Source organism: Ictidomys tridecemlineatus, chromosome 6 (genome assembly GCF_052094955.1).
Source record: "Ictidomys tridecemlineatus isolate mIctTri1 chromosome 6, mIctTri1.hap1, whole genome shotgun sequence".
Taxonomy (NCBI): Eukaryota; Metazoa; Chordata; class Mammalia; order Rodentia; family Sciuridae; genus Ictidomys; species Ictidomys tridecemlineatus.
In genome coordinates, this window is record NC_135482.1 from 117,964,857 (window position 1) to 117,979,452 (window position 14,596).

At 33.9% G+C, this 14,596-nt stretch overlaps 1 protein-coding gene across 3 annotated transcripts in view; it reads left to right on the plus strand.

Moving 5' to 3' along the window:
- The window catches only part of LOC144364741 (ankyrin repeat domain-containing protein 26-like), a 34,343-nt gene that overhangs the window by 3,022 nt on the left and 16,725 nt on the right, over positions 1-14,596 (plus strand). For all 3 annotated transcript variants that reach the window (XM_078015582.1, XM_078015583.1, XM_078015581.1), the window contains exons 2-5: positions 1,671-1,741; positions 4,234-4,373; positions 8,818-8,851; positions 9,151-9,274. In XM_078015582.1, coding sequence (XP_077871708.1) covers positions 1,671-1,741; positions 4,234-4,373; positions 8,818-8,851; positions 9,151-9,274 — 369 coding nt within the window. The remainder of the gene's footprint in view (positions 1-1,670; positions 1,742-4,233; positions 4,374-8,817; positions 8,852-9,150; positions 9,275-14,596) is intronic.

A 14,596-nucleotide genomic window follows, 5' to 3' on the forward strand; every position in this document is an offset into this window, starting at 1 on the left:
GGGCATTTCATTCCCAGCTCTATTAATAGTCATGAGTAGAGTCTCATTGTCCACAGACTTTGATTTATCCTTTTAATAATTTAGTGAAACATAATCTTTCTGGGGGCTGAAAATGTAGGATCCTATGTGATCCTGAGGATGTTCCCTCCATTTAGGCCCCTGTCATCTTTATTTTGCTCTATTGTCTTATACTTATTTATCTCCCTCCATTTATACTTATACCCCTCATTTCCATCCTGCCCACAACATTAGAGTGATTTTATTTTGATGCATGTATAACTATGAACCACCACTCTTGAGAATACTCATGTCAATCACCTTAAACTTACCTAGAAAACATTGATAGAATGAGTTCTGTTCAACTATTTTTATCCTTTTCTTCATTTTTCCCTGTCCTCTGCCATTCCTCCTCACCATCCCAATATTTTTGACAAACACAGACCCTACTTAAAAGCTGCTACCCTCTCTTGTAACGGCTTTCATGTTCTCTTCCTTTATTTCTCTCTGGCTAGTATGCTTTAACTCTCAGCTTAGGACAAATTCAAGCAAAATCATTGCCACACCATTTATCTACATTAGCACTTACCAGGGACTCAAAATATAATTATGGGGTCAAAGAAATAAAGGCTGGGTACACAAAGATGACTAAAAAGATTTTCTCCTGTTCACAAGTAAAAGAAATTTATATGTAGAGAAATAATTTACAATTTAAGCCATAAAGGTGTAGAAACACTCTGAAGTGTGCCCTAAGGAAAGAAACTTTTATTTATCTATTTTTATTAAGAGAACAACAGCCCAAATCAAGGAACAATTCAGAGAATACCACATCTTTAGAGTAGAAAAGAAATTTGTCAGAAGTGTGGACAAACAAAAGGGGCAGAGTGTTCATTGTAAAGGAGTAAAGTACCAGGCACTTTGGAAACCATTAAAGATGCACAGGGCCTGATTGAAACTTACTATTAGGAAGTAGAGAATAATGTAATGTGTGGATTTTTATGTTTCTATGGTATTGAAAAGTTGTTTTCTTTTTTCTGAGGATTTGTCATTTTATGTTCAGTGGGTGAATTTGTAGATGAATTTTTGGGGTATTTGTTTGCACTGAAGCTAACAACATCCAGTTCTCCCCAAGTGGTTTGTTTGGGTCAGTAGAAGTATTTTCTAAAGAAGTCAGCAGAACACATCTGTATAGCCTAGGTGTTCAGGTGGCTGAGGCCTGGTGGACAATTGGTGTCAGGCTATTCTGGGCACCTTAATGAGACCCCATCTCAAAAGAAAATCAAAAGTACTCTCAGCAGTTGAGAGTGTGCTAAGAATTCAGTGGAATAAATGTGACATAGTTTTCCTGTGCATATATGTGAAAACACCATGGTGAATCTCACCATTGTGTACATCCACAAAAATGGCATTCTGATTAGAATAAGATATAGCCCATATGATTATATAATAATACTAAAATCAATTTGCCTGTCAAAAAAAGTATGCACAAGTCATTGATTTTAATACAAAGTACCACATTATAAATAATAATTATGCAGGTAATGTTTAAATTCAATTTCTAATTGATAAAATAAATATTATTGTTATTATTAGTACTAGGCATTTTCATTTTACTCTGATTGTTCTTCTAACTATTTAAAGTAGTGTAAATAGACTAATACATTTGTTGGCAGAATCATCTTTAATAGTGAAAACAGAAGAAAAGAAAAGCATGCTTGATGACCCTGAAAATAAGCAGCCAAAGGTATGTAATCATGTAAACTTCAAACCCATTTTTCATGCCATTTTCCTTGCTTCAACAATTTAGATGAATCCAAATGAAATTGTCTTTCAGAATAGTCTTTTAGTATCCTAAGGTGAATTAAAACTCTACAATATTAAAAAAAAGAAATTGATTCTTAAGGTAGCCATACTGTCAAAAATTCAATACAATTCACTGTGATACCAATCAAAACACCAATCATGTTTTTCACAGAATTAGAAAAAACAGTCCTAAAATTCATTTGGAAGAAAAAAGGACTCAAAATGGCCAAAGAAATTCCAAGTTAAAAAAGCAATGCTGGAGGCATCACAATACCTGACTTCAAATTATACTACAGAGCTATAGTTAACAAAAAATAATCATATTGGCATAAAAAAGACACATAGATGAGTGATACAGAGGAGAAGACACAGATAAACCCACACCCATGTAGAAAAGACAGCCTTTTAAACAAAAGGTGCTGGGAAAATTGGTTTTCCAAGCGTAGAAGAATGTGACTAGAAACTTCTCACAGCCTCTCCCCCAGATCAACTCAATAGTGGATCAAAGACCTAGGAATTAGAACAATACCTCTGTAACTTCTGAAAGAAAACATCAGGTCAACACTCCAAGATTTAGGCACAGGCAACTGCTTTCTCACTAGGACCCCTAAAGCTCATAAAATAATGCCCAGAATTAATCAAGGGGATGGCCTCAAATTAAAAAGATTCTGCACAGCAAAGAAAACAATGAGGAATGTGAAAGAAAACCTACAGAATGGGAGAAAATCTTTGCTAGCTATTCTTCTGACAGAGGATTAATACCTAGAATATAGAAAAAAAACTCAAAAAGAATTTACTCCACAAAATTAGAAGAGCCCAATTAGTAAATGGCCAATGAATTAAACAGACACTTCTCAAAAAAAGAAATAAAATGTCTGACAAATATATGAACAAATGTCCAACATAGTAATAAGGGAAATGCAAATCAAAACTACACTGAGATTTTATTTCATAGCAGTCAGAATGGCAGCTGTCAATAATATAAATAATAATAAATGCTGGAGAAGATGTGGAGAAATGGAACACTTTATTTTTGGGGGGAGATTGTAAATTACTACAACCTTTATAAAATCAGTATGGAAGCTTCTCCAAATAATAGGAATATAATCACCACATAACAAAGCTATACCATTCCTAGGTTTATGTCCTAAAGGAACCAAAATATCATACTGTACTGATGAGCACAAGTCGCAATGGTTCAGACTTTGGAAACAGCATAGCTATCTGCCACATACACATACTACAAAAATTAATATGGAGGTTCTTCAAAAGACTAGGCCTAGAGCCACCATGTGACACTGCTATACTACTTCTCAGTATTTTTCTAAAGAATTAAAATCACCATACTACAGTGATACATACATGCCATGTTTATAGCAACACAATTCATAATAATCAAACTATGGATCCAGCCTAGGTTTCCATCAGCAGATGAATGGGTGAAGAGAATGTGGTGCACATACACAATGGCATTTGATTCAGCCATAAAGACAAATAAAATCATGTCATTTGCAGGAAAATTAACAAGCTAGTGACCATTATGTTAAGTGAAATAAGTTACTCTCAGAAAATCAAGGGGTATATTTTTGCTCTCATGTATGAAAGCTAGAGAGAAAAAAGGAAAAGAAAAAAGAGGGGAAAATCTCATGGAAATTAAAGAAAGATCCTTAGAGGAAAAAGTTAGGTGAGGAGGGAGAGGAGAAGTGCTGGGGAGCAATACTGATCAAATTATATTGTTATATTTGACATATGTATGATTGTGTAACAAATCCCATCATTGTATACAACTATAGTACACCAATAAAAAGTGTGAGGGAAAAATCAAAGTGGAAGAGACTTTCCAATTCCCCACATATACATTAGTTTTACTCCCACATAGATAATGGGGCTAATTGCTAATATATCCTGCTATAGTTATGGAAAGTGAAATCTGTATTTGAGTGAGCTCCTTCACCCTTGATATCCCAGGATCCAAATGAGAAAAGAACATCCAATGACAATGAGAGAGAAAGTGCTCAATGCAACAAGGGGAAATCTTCCTACTGTTACTGAGGCCCAGAATGCCACATCCCTAATCCTGGCTGTTTAACATAAAATCCAAGGAGTAAATATTGAACAGAGCACATCTTGTGTCAACTTTTATTAATTTCTTCCAGTCATATAGGGTATGCAAATATTAGGTAGCAAAGAGTGGACAAAAATAAAAGCACAGAATGAAGAATTGTTCTTTTTGCAGTTTTGAAAAAAGTTGTTTGTTCAACTCAAACAGAAATGACAAAAATTCAATGATATTGTATAAAATTAAAAACCAAAAAGATTATTAAGAACTAATATTGACAACCAAACTAAATTGATTAATGAAATCAGTGATGAGAACAAAATCTTAATTCTTCTTACTAAAAAGTAACTATTATCCTTGGTCTTTCATTAAAGGTGGAAAAAATAACAAGGAAGAAGTATAAAATTAATCAGATGGAAGTGTCACAAATCCTACATCACAGTGAGGAGGACACTGATAACAATGGCGATGAATTCATTGAACAAAGAAAGAACAGAAATGCTGATCACCAAAGGTATGTTCTTAAGAAAAATGAAGAACATGATGGGTAAGGCAAAGGCAATACTCCAAGTAGTAATTAAGCCATTAGATGCCATTTTTCATATATATATTGACACATTTATTTTAAAATGATAATCAAGTTTGGCAATTATGAGGGTAAATACATTCTTCTGTCCTGTTGATAAATGAAATTTGTCAGTACTTTTGCAAGGGTGATTTATTTACATGCACCAAAATTTCAAATATTATTTCACAAATCTACCAGCTTCACTTCTGTTACTTATCTTTCTGGAACAAGAAAACATGATTTACAAATGTACATGAACACATTTGTTGAAGATATAAATTCTATATCATACAAAATGTACAAAGGTGAATGTATCTGATATATGCAACGAGTCCATTGAAGACATGCAATGCATATGCTGAGAACATTTATGGAAACAGTATATATTAAATGTATATTAAGAGCATTCAGTGTGGCATTGTCATATCAAATAGGGGTTAGTTTAAATTGTCTTAAATAATGAACCAGTTAAATTGTCATATCTATAAAATAATCAACCACACAAGCACTTAAAATGAGACTAGCTCTCTAGTGTACTATTTATTTCACAAGTAAAGTATATTTAAGGCAGTTATTTTAATGACACTTCTTAATCCTAATTTTGTTTTTGTACTCATTTTGAGTTACAAAAAAAAAGCTGCCTGCTGCACTGGCACTTTGCCTTGTTACAGTAGTGCTACTCACCAGTAGATTTGGGGTACCTGTTTCCAATGCCCAAGTGCTCAAATAATGAATCATCAGATTAATCTGAATATTGTGAATGCATTGCACATGGGGGTCAATGTTTCATCAATACTTTATTATATTGGGTAAAATCTACGAAAAATTCTATCAAATCTTCAATATACTGAAGTAGGAGTTGGCAAACTTTTTCTACAAAGAGACAGTAAATATTTTAGTCTTTGTGGACAAGAGCATCTTTGTGACTATAATCTGAAACACATTATAGTCACATCTGGATGGGTATGGAGTGCATTTCACTAAAACTTTTTTTAATAAGAGAATGGAAATATATCTATGGGAAGTATTTGTTCAGCATGCCCTTGACTCTGGGTTTTATTCCCAGCACCACAAAATAATAGAACTTTCTTTAGAAAAATATGCAAAATGATGGATTGGGCCCACAGGAACTAATTTGTTGACTTTTGTGCTAAATTCAAAATTAGCTAATGAAGTAAATCTTCCTTGTAAAGGTCAATTGCATCTATGCCATCATCTTTTTTAAAGATACTATATTGGAGCATGCATCCCACCACATTTTTCAACAGAGACTTAACATACAACTTAAAATGTTTGAGTTTATACATTAAATATTGCTATCTTTTTATTACTTATATTTTATTACTTTATATTAAATATGTATATTAATATACATAATAACTTTGTATTCGCATACTACAAAATATCCTAGAAATAGAAGATTTGCTTTAAGCAAGAATTAGTGCCCTTGAAATATTTTGTCTTTTTCTGTGGTGATTATCTATCTGTATGAGCAAATGGTAATCAGCTTATATAATATATTTCTAAAATATATTAAGGGTTATTTTAGTTTAGTTTATAGTTTTATGAACTAATGATTTAATAACTTAGTGTGTTTTGATGGCACATACGTAACTGAAAAAAATTAATGCATCAAAAACATACTATGAAATCATTATGTGAGGATTGAAAAATGCAGTTAAATTAAATAGTTCATAGCCAACTATGCCACTTAGCTAGGAGGTTATAGGAAGAAGTATCTGTACTCACTGAGCTACATTCCTTTCCCCTTTGTTTATTTTTTTCTATATTATTTGTTCTCTGTAATTCCAGGAATAGAGCCCAGGACTTTAAGCATATTAGGCGAGCCGGCTACCATTGTGCTACATCCCCAGACCTCCATTCCTGTTTGAACTCCAATATTTTCACCCAGCCTTTCCTCCAAAATTGTTTTTCCCAATTTTCCCTCCAATTTTCACTTGCATATATCTAGAAACAATTTCTTCCATACAATCTTGCTTACCCTATTAGCAATATTGGACCCCATGGAAACCTCCTCTAGCACACTTTTTTCATACTTTCAGGATGTTACTCATCCCCCTGGGTTTTTTCCCACCTTTTGTGACCCTCCAGCCTAGTCTATTTATTTGTTTCTCTAAATACTCAGCTAATGGATCTCCTTGTCTCTTTGTAAATCCTCTTTCCATTGATTCTTATCACAGTGGACCAGTTAGACCAAGTTAGATTGTGATTTCTCTGCTCACAGCATTTTAGTGGCCCCCATTTCACTTGGAATCCATGTAAAAAGTCTTCCTAATATGTACCAGATATGCCATTCTTCTCACCACACCAAGCCCACTGCCATCTTCTGCAGTATCTTTGACTAGGACAGATAGGATTGAGCCAGGACGGGTGCCGCCACCATCAGGTCATCCAGGTGTGGTGAGAGGCAGGTGCTTGGTCCCTCACATCCTGGGTGAGCCAGTGGGAAGTTGATGTGGGAGCTCCAGGTGTCTGCCAGGTAAAGACCGAGGCTTGTTCCAACAGGGCCCTCAGCATCCTCTGGCTTGGTGCCTGAGGAGCCCAGAGGGCTCAGGATCTTCCTGGGCTCCACTTCTCATCATGCTCTCAGTCAGTCAACACTTCTTGTGTAAAGAAGAGAGAATAATGTAGTTTAGGACAAAGAAAGAGAATGCTCTGAATATCAGTGCTGCTAACAGTTTGACAAAGATGAAAACAAGTGACTTTAACATGGAATAGTTTCAATACATTGTCACCATGAAACCCGGACTTCAAATGATAATTGTAGGAAACTCCTTAGAGAATTTTTCTAGAAAAAATGGAAAAGTGAACAATGACTAAAGAAGAAGTCGAATTAGAGAGTTAAAAAAAAATTACAAGATTTCAATATATTTCATATGCCCTTAGAAATGATTCATTAGAGGACAGGCTTATTCAGTTAACTGAGTTTGCATATCCAATTTTAGAAAGCTTCATAGGGTTCCATTGAAGATTTATAGTAAATTGTCTTACAAATATCTATGAATTATCTATACAATTCAGTTATAACATTGTAAATTCTAATGGTCCTTAGAATTTCTATTTACTTGTACATTTTCTATAATAAGGGTGGTTATTCATTGAGTTTTGGTTCAATATTGGATATCCTAATGTAATTGAACATGCAAATGATGACCCAAAATTTCAACTATCATAGATAGAGATTTAAAAACTTATGTAGTAGAAAACATCCAAATACAGATATATAGGAAATATAGGTCATAGTCAAGAGAGTGTAATCATGCCTTCTGCCTTGACAGTATCATAAGGCATTGCTATGATTTTTATAGTACTCTAAAATATCATGGGTATCAAAATAGTAAGTACTTAGAATCTGTGTGCTGTGTTTGTGTACAATACAAAAGTAAAATATTGACCAAAGAGTTCAGATTATTCCTTTTGGATTATGAAGTTTTAAAGTATCAGAACCTTGATTCCCTGTTCCAACAACACAATTGAATATGCATTATGTGCTCTCTTGGTTGCATGCTTGAGTAAATAATTGAATAGATGAATGATGCATGATGATGAATTTGATGAAGAAAAAATAAACCTTTAATTTATTGAAACTAGATTTCCAAAATTGCCAAGGTATATAGTCATTTTAAATATTTTTTAAATAATGGCAAAATGCAGAAATTATTATTTACAATTATATCCAGATACAGAGTGATAATATAGATTGTCTTTTATTATTTCTTTCAAACACTTGATGAGGAATATTACTTTCATAATTTGCCACTAACCAGATACATGGATTTTGGGAAGTTATTTGGCCTTTCTTTGACTAGTTTATTTTTTTATAAAATATCTAATGTTATCTACCTCAAAGAATTGTTGGGAAAATGAGAATTATACCAAGTTTGGCTTATGAACATTGCTTAGAATTATGTACAATCATATCACTGTATGTCCTGAAATAAGAACCTATAATTATTGCAACAGGGTTCCTCTCCTACAAGGATTTAAGCCATCTTTTACAAATGAGGTTTAGTAAGTTATATGAGTTTTATTTTTTTGAAAATGACAATAACAAAACACTATCACATTTCTATCAAATAAGGCAAGTGCTATTATTCATTTTGCTTTTACTGTCAGAAGGTGTAATCTAAATTTAATTATTTGTTTTGAGACTATTTATTAGTAGTAGTGTTCTTGATTTATTAATGCTGTTCTTTTTGTTTACACTTGAATACCCATTGTGGAAATTGATCATAAAATTCATGGGTACATGAAGTAAATTAAAAATATAGAGATTTTGTGTATTAAAAAAATAATAGTCTTATTTCATTTTATATATTTGGTGTTTGAAAGAATATTATGTGTTTCATTCTTTCTTTTTCTCATTTAGGCACACAGAGAAAACATCTAATGAAAAGAGCAAGGTATTGTTACAAATAACACGAGATAATATTTTATTGATAAAGTGCATTATTAAGTGATAACAATACGAAAATATAAATTTAAAATATATTGTAAAAGGTAAAGTGAAAGAATAGAACATTTTTTTGTTATGAACAGACTTTGAAAATGAGTGAGACAAAATAAACTTTGATAAAGGTTTTTTTTGTCAGAAATCAGTTCTTTGAAAAACTACATGTGGTAGATAATTGTCACCTGTATGTATTGAGTATATGTTATATGTATTTGGTGTAAATTTTGATATTAGATTATTGTTTTATAGGTCAAAAAAGAAATAAATGCTATGGAAGACCTTGATGAACCACAGCCAACTGTAATAGCCTCAACAGCTTTTCAAGTGACGTGCCCTAATTATAGGGATATTTGGGCATATGTTGAAAAACCAAGTAGGTCATATGAAGGTAGAACCTTTGCAAAATGATGTATACTATAGTAATAGATGCACACATTACTTAGTTCTGAACCATAGAACACTGATGTGTTCCAGTATTGTTCATTTCAAAAAGGTGCTTTGCATTAAAATATAATGAGAAGTGTTATACACTCTCAAGTACACCCCTGGATCATCCCCACTGCACTTTTCTTTGTGAATGGCACCCACTCCTTTGGTTGGCTCTGTTGCTCCCTTGGGCCTGAAGGATGATCAGATCAGCTTACCATTATCTCTCCCTGAATTCTGTAGTAACCTTAGATCTCCTTTCCCTGCTACACACTTCCTAAAACTGTGTTCTTCTCTGCAACCAAATCATACTTTTTTAAAAAATTCAGTTCTGATATTGCTTACCCCTTCATTAAAACCCAAGTACTACTTCTCTTTGCTATAAGATTAAAGACCTCAAGCCTCTAGCTTTCTCCTATGTCTGGATCACAATCACTAAAGTGTTTCTTCTTACAATACAGATTTTTGTTTTCAAAAGATTTAATGAGGCATTATTGATATAAGGTAAACTGCACATATAAAAATGTGCAGCTTGACAAGTTTTGACCTATATGTTAAACACATGTTGAATCACCATAATCTAGATAGTTAAGAAATCCTGTAAAAGTCTTCTCATGTTCCTTTATAGGCATTTAATAAGATACTGCCAAATTATTTTTCAACATATTTGTACCATTTCCATGCTCATCAACATGGATTAGTGGGGTGGTAATAATAGTCAAGTAGGGTGTGCTTGGAGAAGGTAGGTCACTTGGGGACTCCCTGTTGAGTGGCACTCGCAACGCTTCCTGGTGGGTGGCCATGTTCTGAACTGCTTTCCTTTACCAAATCTTTCTGCCATGATATTCTGCCTCACCTTGGGCCCAGAGCTGTGGAGTCAGCTGGGTATGGACTGTGACTTCTGAAACCCTGAGCCCCAAATACATTTTCCCTTCTCTACATTGTTCAGGTCAATTTGTGTCACAGTGAGAAAAGCTAAGTAAAACAATTCCCAGGCATTTTAATTTTTTAAATTTTAATGGGATAGTTTTCATGATTTCTTTCTTAGCAGAATTATGTTTCGTGTACAGGAAAGCTGTTGATTAATGATTGTTGATCTTGTTACCAGCTCTAGAAGTCTTCTGGTGGAGTTTTTTTGGGTTTTCTAGATATAGGATGATGTCAATAGCGAAAAGATAATTTGAATTCTTCTTTTCCTATTAATAGCCCTGTAATGTCCTTCTCTTGCCTGATTTTCTGCCTTAGTTTCAAAAAGTATATAGAATAGGATTGATAAAATTATACATATTTTCTTTGATACTGATTTTAGAGAAAATGCTTTCCATTTTTTTCTACAGTATAATGTTAGCTTTGGTTTTGAGATTTATGATCTTTATAATGTTGTAGTAAGTTTTCTCTATGCCTAGTTTCTCTAACATTTTTAAAATGAATAGGTGCTAAATTTTATCAAAGCCTTTTCTGCATCTGTTGAGATATTCATATGATTCTTATCCTTCATTCTATTTGTGTGATGAATTACATTTATTGATTTGCCTATGTTAAACCAACCTTACATTCCTGGGATAAAAGCAACTTTTTCATGGTATGTTAACTTCTTGATGCGTTTTTGAATATTGTTTGTTAATATTTCATTAAGAATTTTTACATGTATTTTCATCAGGGATATTGTTCTGTAATTTTCTTTCCTGAATATGTCAGGATTATACTGGCTCCATAGATATATGGGAGTATTCACTTTCCTTTAAGTTTTGTAGAAGAGGCTGACAAAGATTGGTGTTAGTTCTTCACTAAAGGTCTGTTAGAACTCAGCCAGGATTCTATCTGGTCCTAGATATTTCTTTGTTGAAAGGCTATTCATTGCTGTTTCAATTTCATTACTTTATATTGATCTGTTTTGGGTTCTGATGTCTTCCTGGTGTAATTTTGGCAGCTCATATATGTCTAGAAATTTGTCAAGGATTTCTAGATCTTTCAGTTTATTACAGTACAAACTTTAAAAATAGTTCCTAATGATCCTCTGGATTTCAGAAATATTGCTAATGGTATCTCATTTTTCATCTACAATTTTGTTGATTTGTCTCCTTTTTTTGTCAGTTTGGCTAATGGTTTATTGACCTTATTTATCTTTTGAAAAAGCTGACTTTATTTCATTGGTCCTATGTCTTTTTTATTCTCAATTAATTTTAGTCTAATCTTGATTATTTCCTATATGCTACTTATTTGGGAATTAATTTATTCTTCCTTTTCTAAGACCTTGAAAGTTGGAATATTAGATTATTTATTTGGAAACTTTCTATTTTGTTAGTGAAGGCACTCAGTACTATGAATTTTTTCAAAACCAACTTCATGATGTCCCAGAGATATTGATATGTTGTATTTCTATTCTGATTTGTTTCCAAATATTTCTTTGTTTACTCTTTCTTTTCTTTTATGATCTACTCCTCTTTTAAAAGAGTATTTGCTCTATTTATGTGATTTCTCTTATTTTTCTTGCTATTGTTTCATTTCATTGTGATCTCATAGAATGCATAGAATTATATGAGGTTTTTACATATTTGCAATGAATTACAAAGATTAATTGAAAGATTCCATGCACTTCTGGGAAGGTAGTGAATTCAGCTATTTTGTGGTGAAACATTCTGTAGTTATTAGGTATATTTCAATTATGCTATTATTTATGTCAAAATGTCTATTTTTACCCTTGTATGTCCTATCTATTGGTGACAAGGATGTTTTGAAATTCCCTAGTGTTATTGGGGTCTATCTGATATTTAATGTCAAGAAGCAGTATTTATTTATTTAGGTATATATAACAACAGAATGTATTTTTTTTTTTTTTTTTTTTTTTTTTTATTGATTGTTCAAAACATTACAGAGCTCAAGACATATCATCTTTCATACATTTGACTCAATTGGGTTTTGTACTCCCCAAATACATAATACAGACTCACTTCTGTTACATACTCACATTTTTACATAATGGCTTATTAGTGACTGTTGTATTCTGCTACCTTTCCTATCCCCTACTATCCCCCCTCCCCTCCCCTCCCCTCCCATCTTCCCTCTCTACCTCCTCTGCTGTTGTTCAATTCTTTCCCCCTTTTTTTTTTTTCCCCCCACCCCCTTGCCCCTCATAACCTCTTATAATTTTGTGTATCACTGAAGGTCTCCTACCATTTCCATATGTTTTCCCTTCTCTCTTGCTTTCTCTCCCCCCATTCGTCTTAGTTTACTGTTAGTCTTTTCCTCATGCTCTTCCTTCCTGTTCTATTCTTAGTGGCTCTCTTTATATCAAAGAAGACATTTGACATTTGTTTTTTAGGGCTTGGCTAGCTTCACTTAGCATAATCTGCTCTAATGCCATCCATTTCCCTGCAAATTCTATGATTTTGTCGTTTCTTAGTGCTGCATAATACTCCATTGTGTATAGCTGCCACAATTTTTTTATCCACTCATCTATTGAAGGGCATCTAGGTTGGTTCCACAGTCTAGCTATTGTGAATTGTGCTGCTATAATCATTGATGTGGCCGTATCCGTATAGTGTGCTCTTTTAAGGTCCTCAGGGAATAGTCCAAGAAGGGCAATAGCTGGGTCAAATGGTGGATCCATTCCCAGCTTTCCCAGGAATCTCCATACTGCTTTCCAGATTGGCCTCACCATTTTGCAGTCCCACCAGCAGTGAACAAGTGTGCCCTTTTCCCCACATCCTCGCCAACACTTATTGTTGTTTGACTTCATAATGGCTGCCAATCTTACAGGAGTGAAATGGTATCTTAGGGTGGTTTTGATTTGCATTTCTCTGATTGCTAGAGATGGTGAGCATTTTCTCATGTGCTTGTGGATTGATTGTATGTCCTCCTCTGAGGAAGGATAGCATCTTCAACAAATGGTGCTGGGAAAATTGGAAATCCATATGCAACAAAATGAAATTGAATCCCTTTCTCTCGCCAGCCACAAAAGTTAACTCAAAATGGATCAAGGAGCTAGATATAAAAACAGAGACACTGCGTCTGATAGAAGGAAAAGTTGGCTACGATCTACATATTGTGGGGGCGGGCTCCAAATTCCTTAATAGAACGCCCGTAGCCCAAGAGTTAATGACAAGAATAAATAAATGGGACCTACTTAAACTAAAAAGTTTTTTCTCAGCAAGAGAAACAGTAAAAGAGGTAAATAGAGAGCCTACATCCTGGGAACAAATTTTTACCCCTCACACCTCAGATAGAGCCCTAATATCCAGAATGTACAAAGAACTCAAAAAATTAAACAATAAGATAACAAATAATCCAATCAACAAATGGGCCAAGGACCTGAACAAACAGAATGTATTTTAATTCATTGTACACAGTCGCAGTATGACTTTTCATTTCTCTGGTTGTACGTGATGTAGCATTGAAACATAGGTGCAGTCATACATGTACCTAGGGTGAGGATGTCCATTTTATTATACCATGCCCTCTCACCTTCCCTCCCTCCCATTTGCCCAAAATTCCTCCATTTTTCCCATACACCTCCCCACCCCCCATTAAGGATCAGCATTCACCTATTAGAACATTCAGCCTTTGGTTTTTTAAGATTGGCTTACTTTGCTTAGCATGGTATTCTCCAACTCCATCCATTTACCTGCAAATGCCATAATTTTATTCTCTTTTAATGAGGAGTAATATTCTATTGTGTATGTATACCACAATTTCTTTATACATTCGTCGTCTATCTAGGTTGGTGCCATAGTTAAGCTATTGTGAATTGAGTTGCTATAAATATTGATGTGGCTGCTTTACTATATTCTGCTGATTTAAAGAAGCATTGTTTTATGTAATTAGGTTCACTATCATTTGGGGTATACATACTTTCTATTGTTATATTTTCTTGTTGAATTGAAATTTTACTAGTATGTAAAGCATTCCTTGTCTTTTATGAATTTTGCTCCAAATCTGCTTTGTCAGATGAGAATAGCTACTCCTGCTTCTTTTAGGAATTTAAGAATGAAAAAATTTTTCCAGTAGTTTACATTCAGTCTATGAGTGTCTGTCATGGTTTGGATATGAGGTGTCTCCCACAAGCTCATGTGTGATACAGTGCAAGAAGGTTCAGAAGACAAGATTGAGTTTAAGAGTCTTAACACAATCCATGATTTAATCCCCTGATTGGGATTAACTGTGTGGTAACTGAAAACTGGTAGGGTGGAGGACATGAGAATTGGGGAGTGGCTTTGGGTATATATTGGCAATCAACAAGTGGACTCTTTCTGCTTCCTGATCATAACTT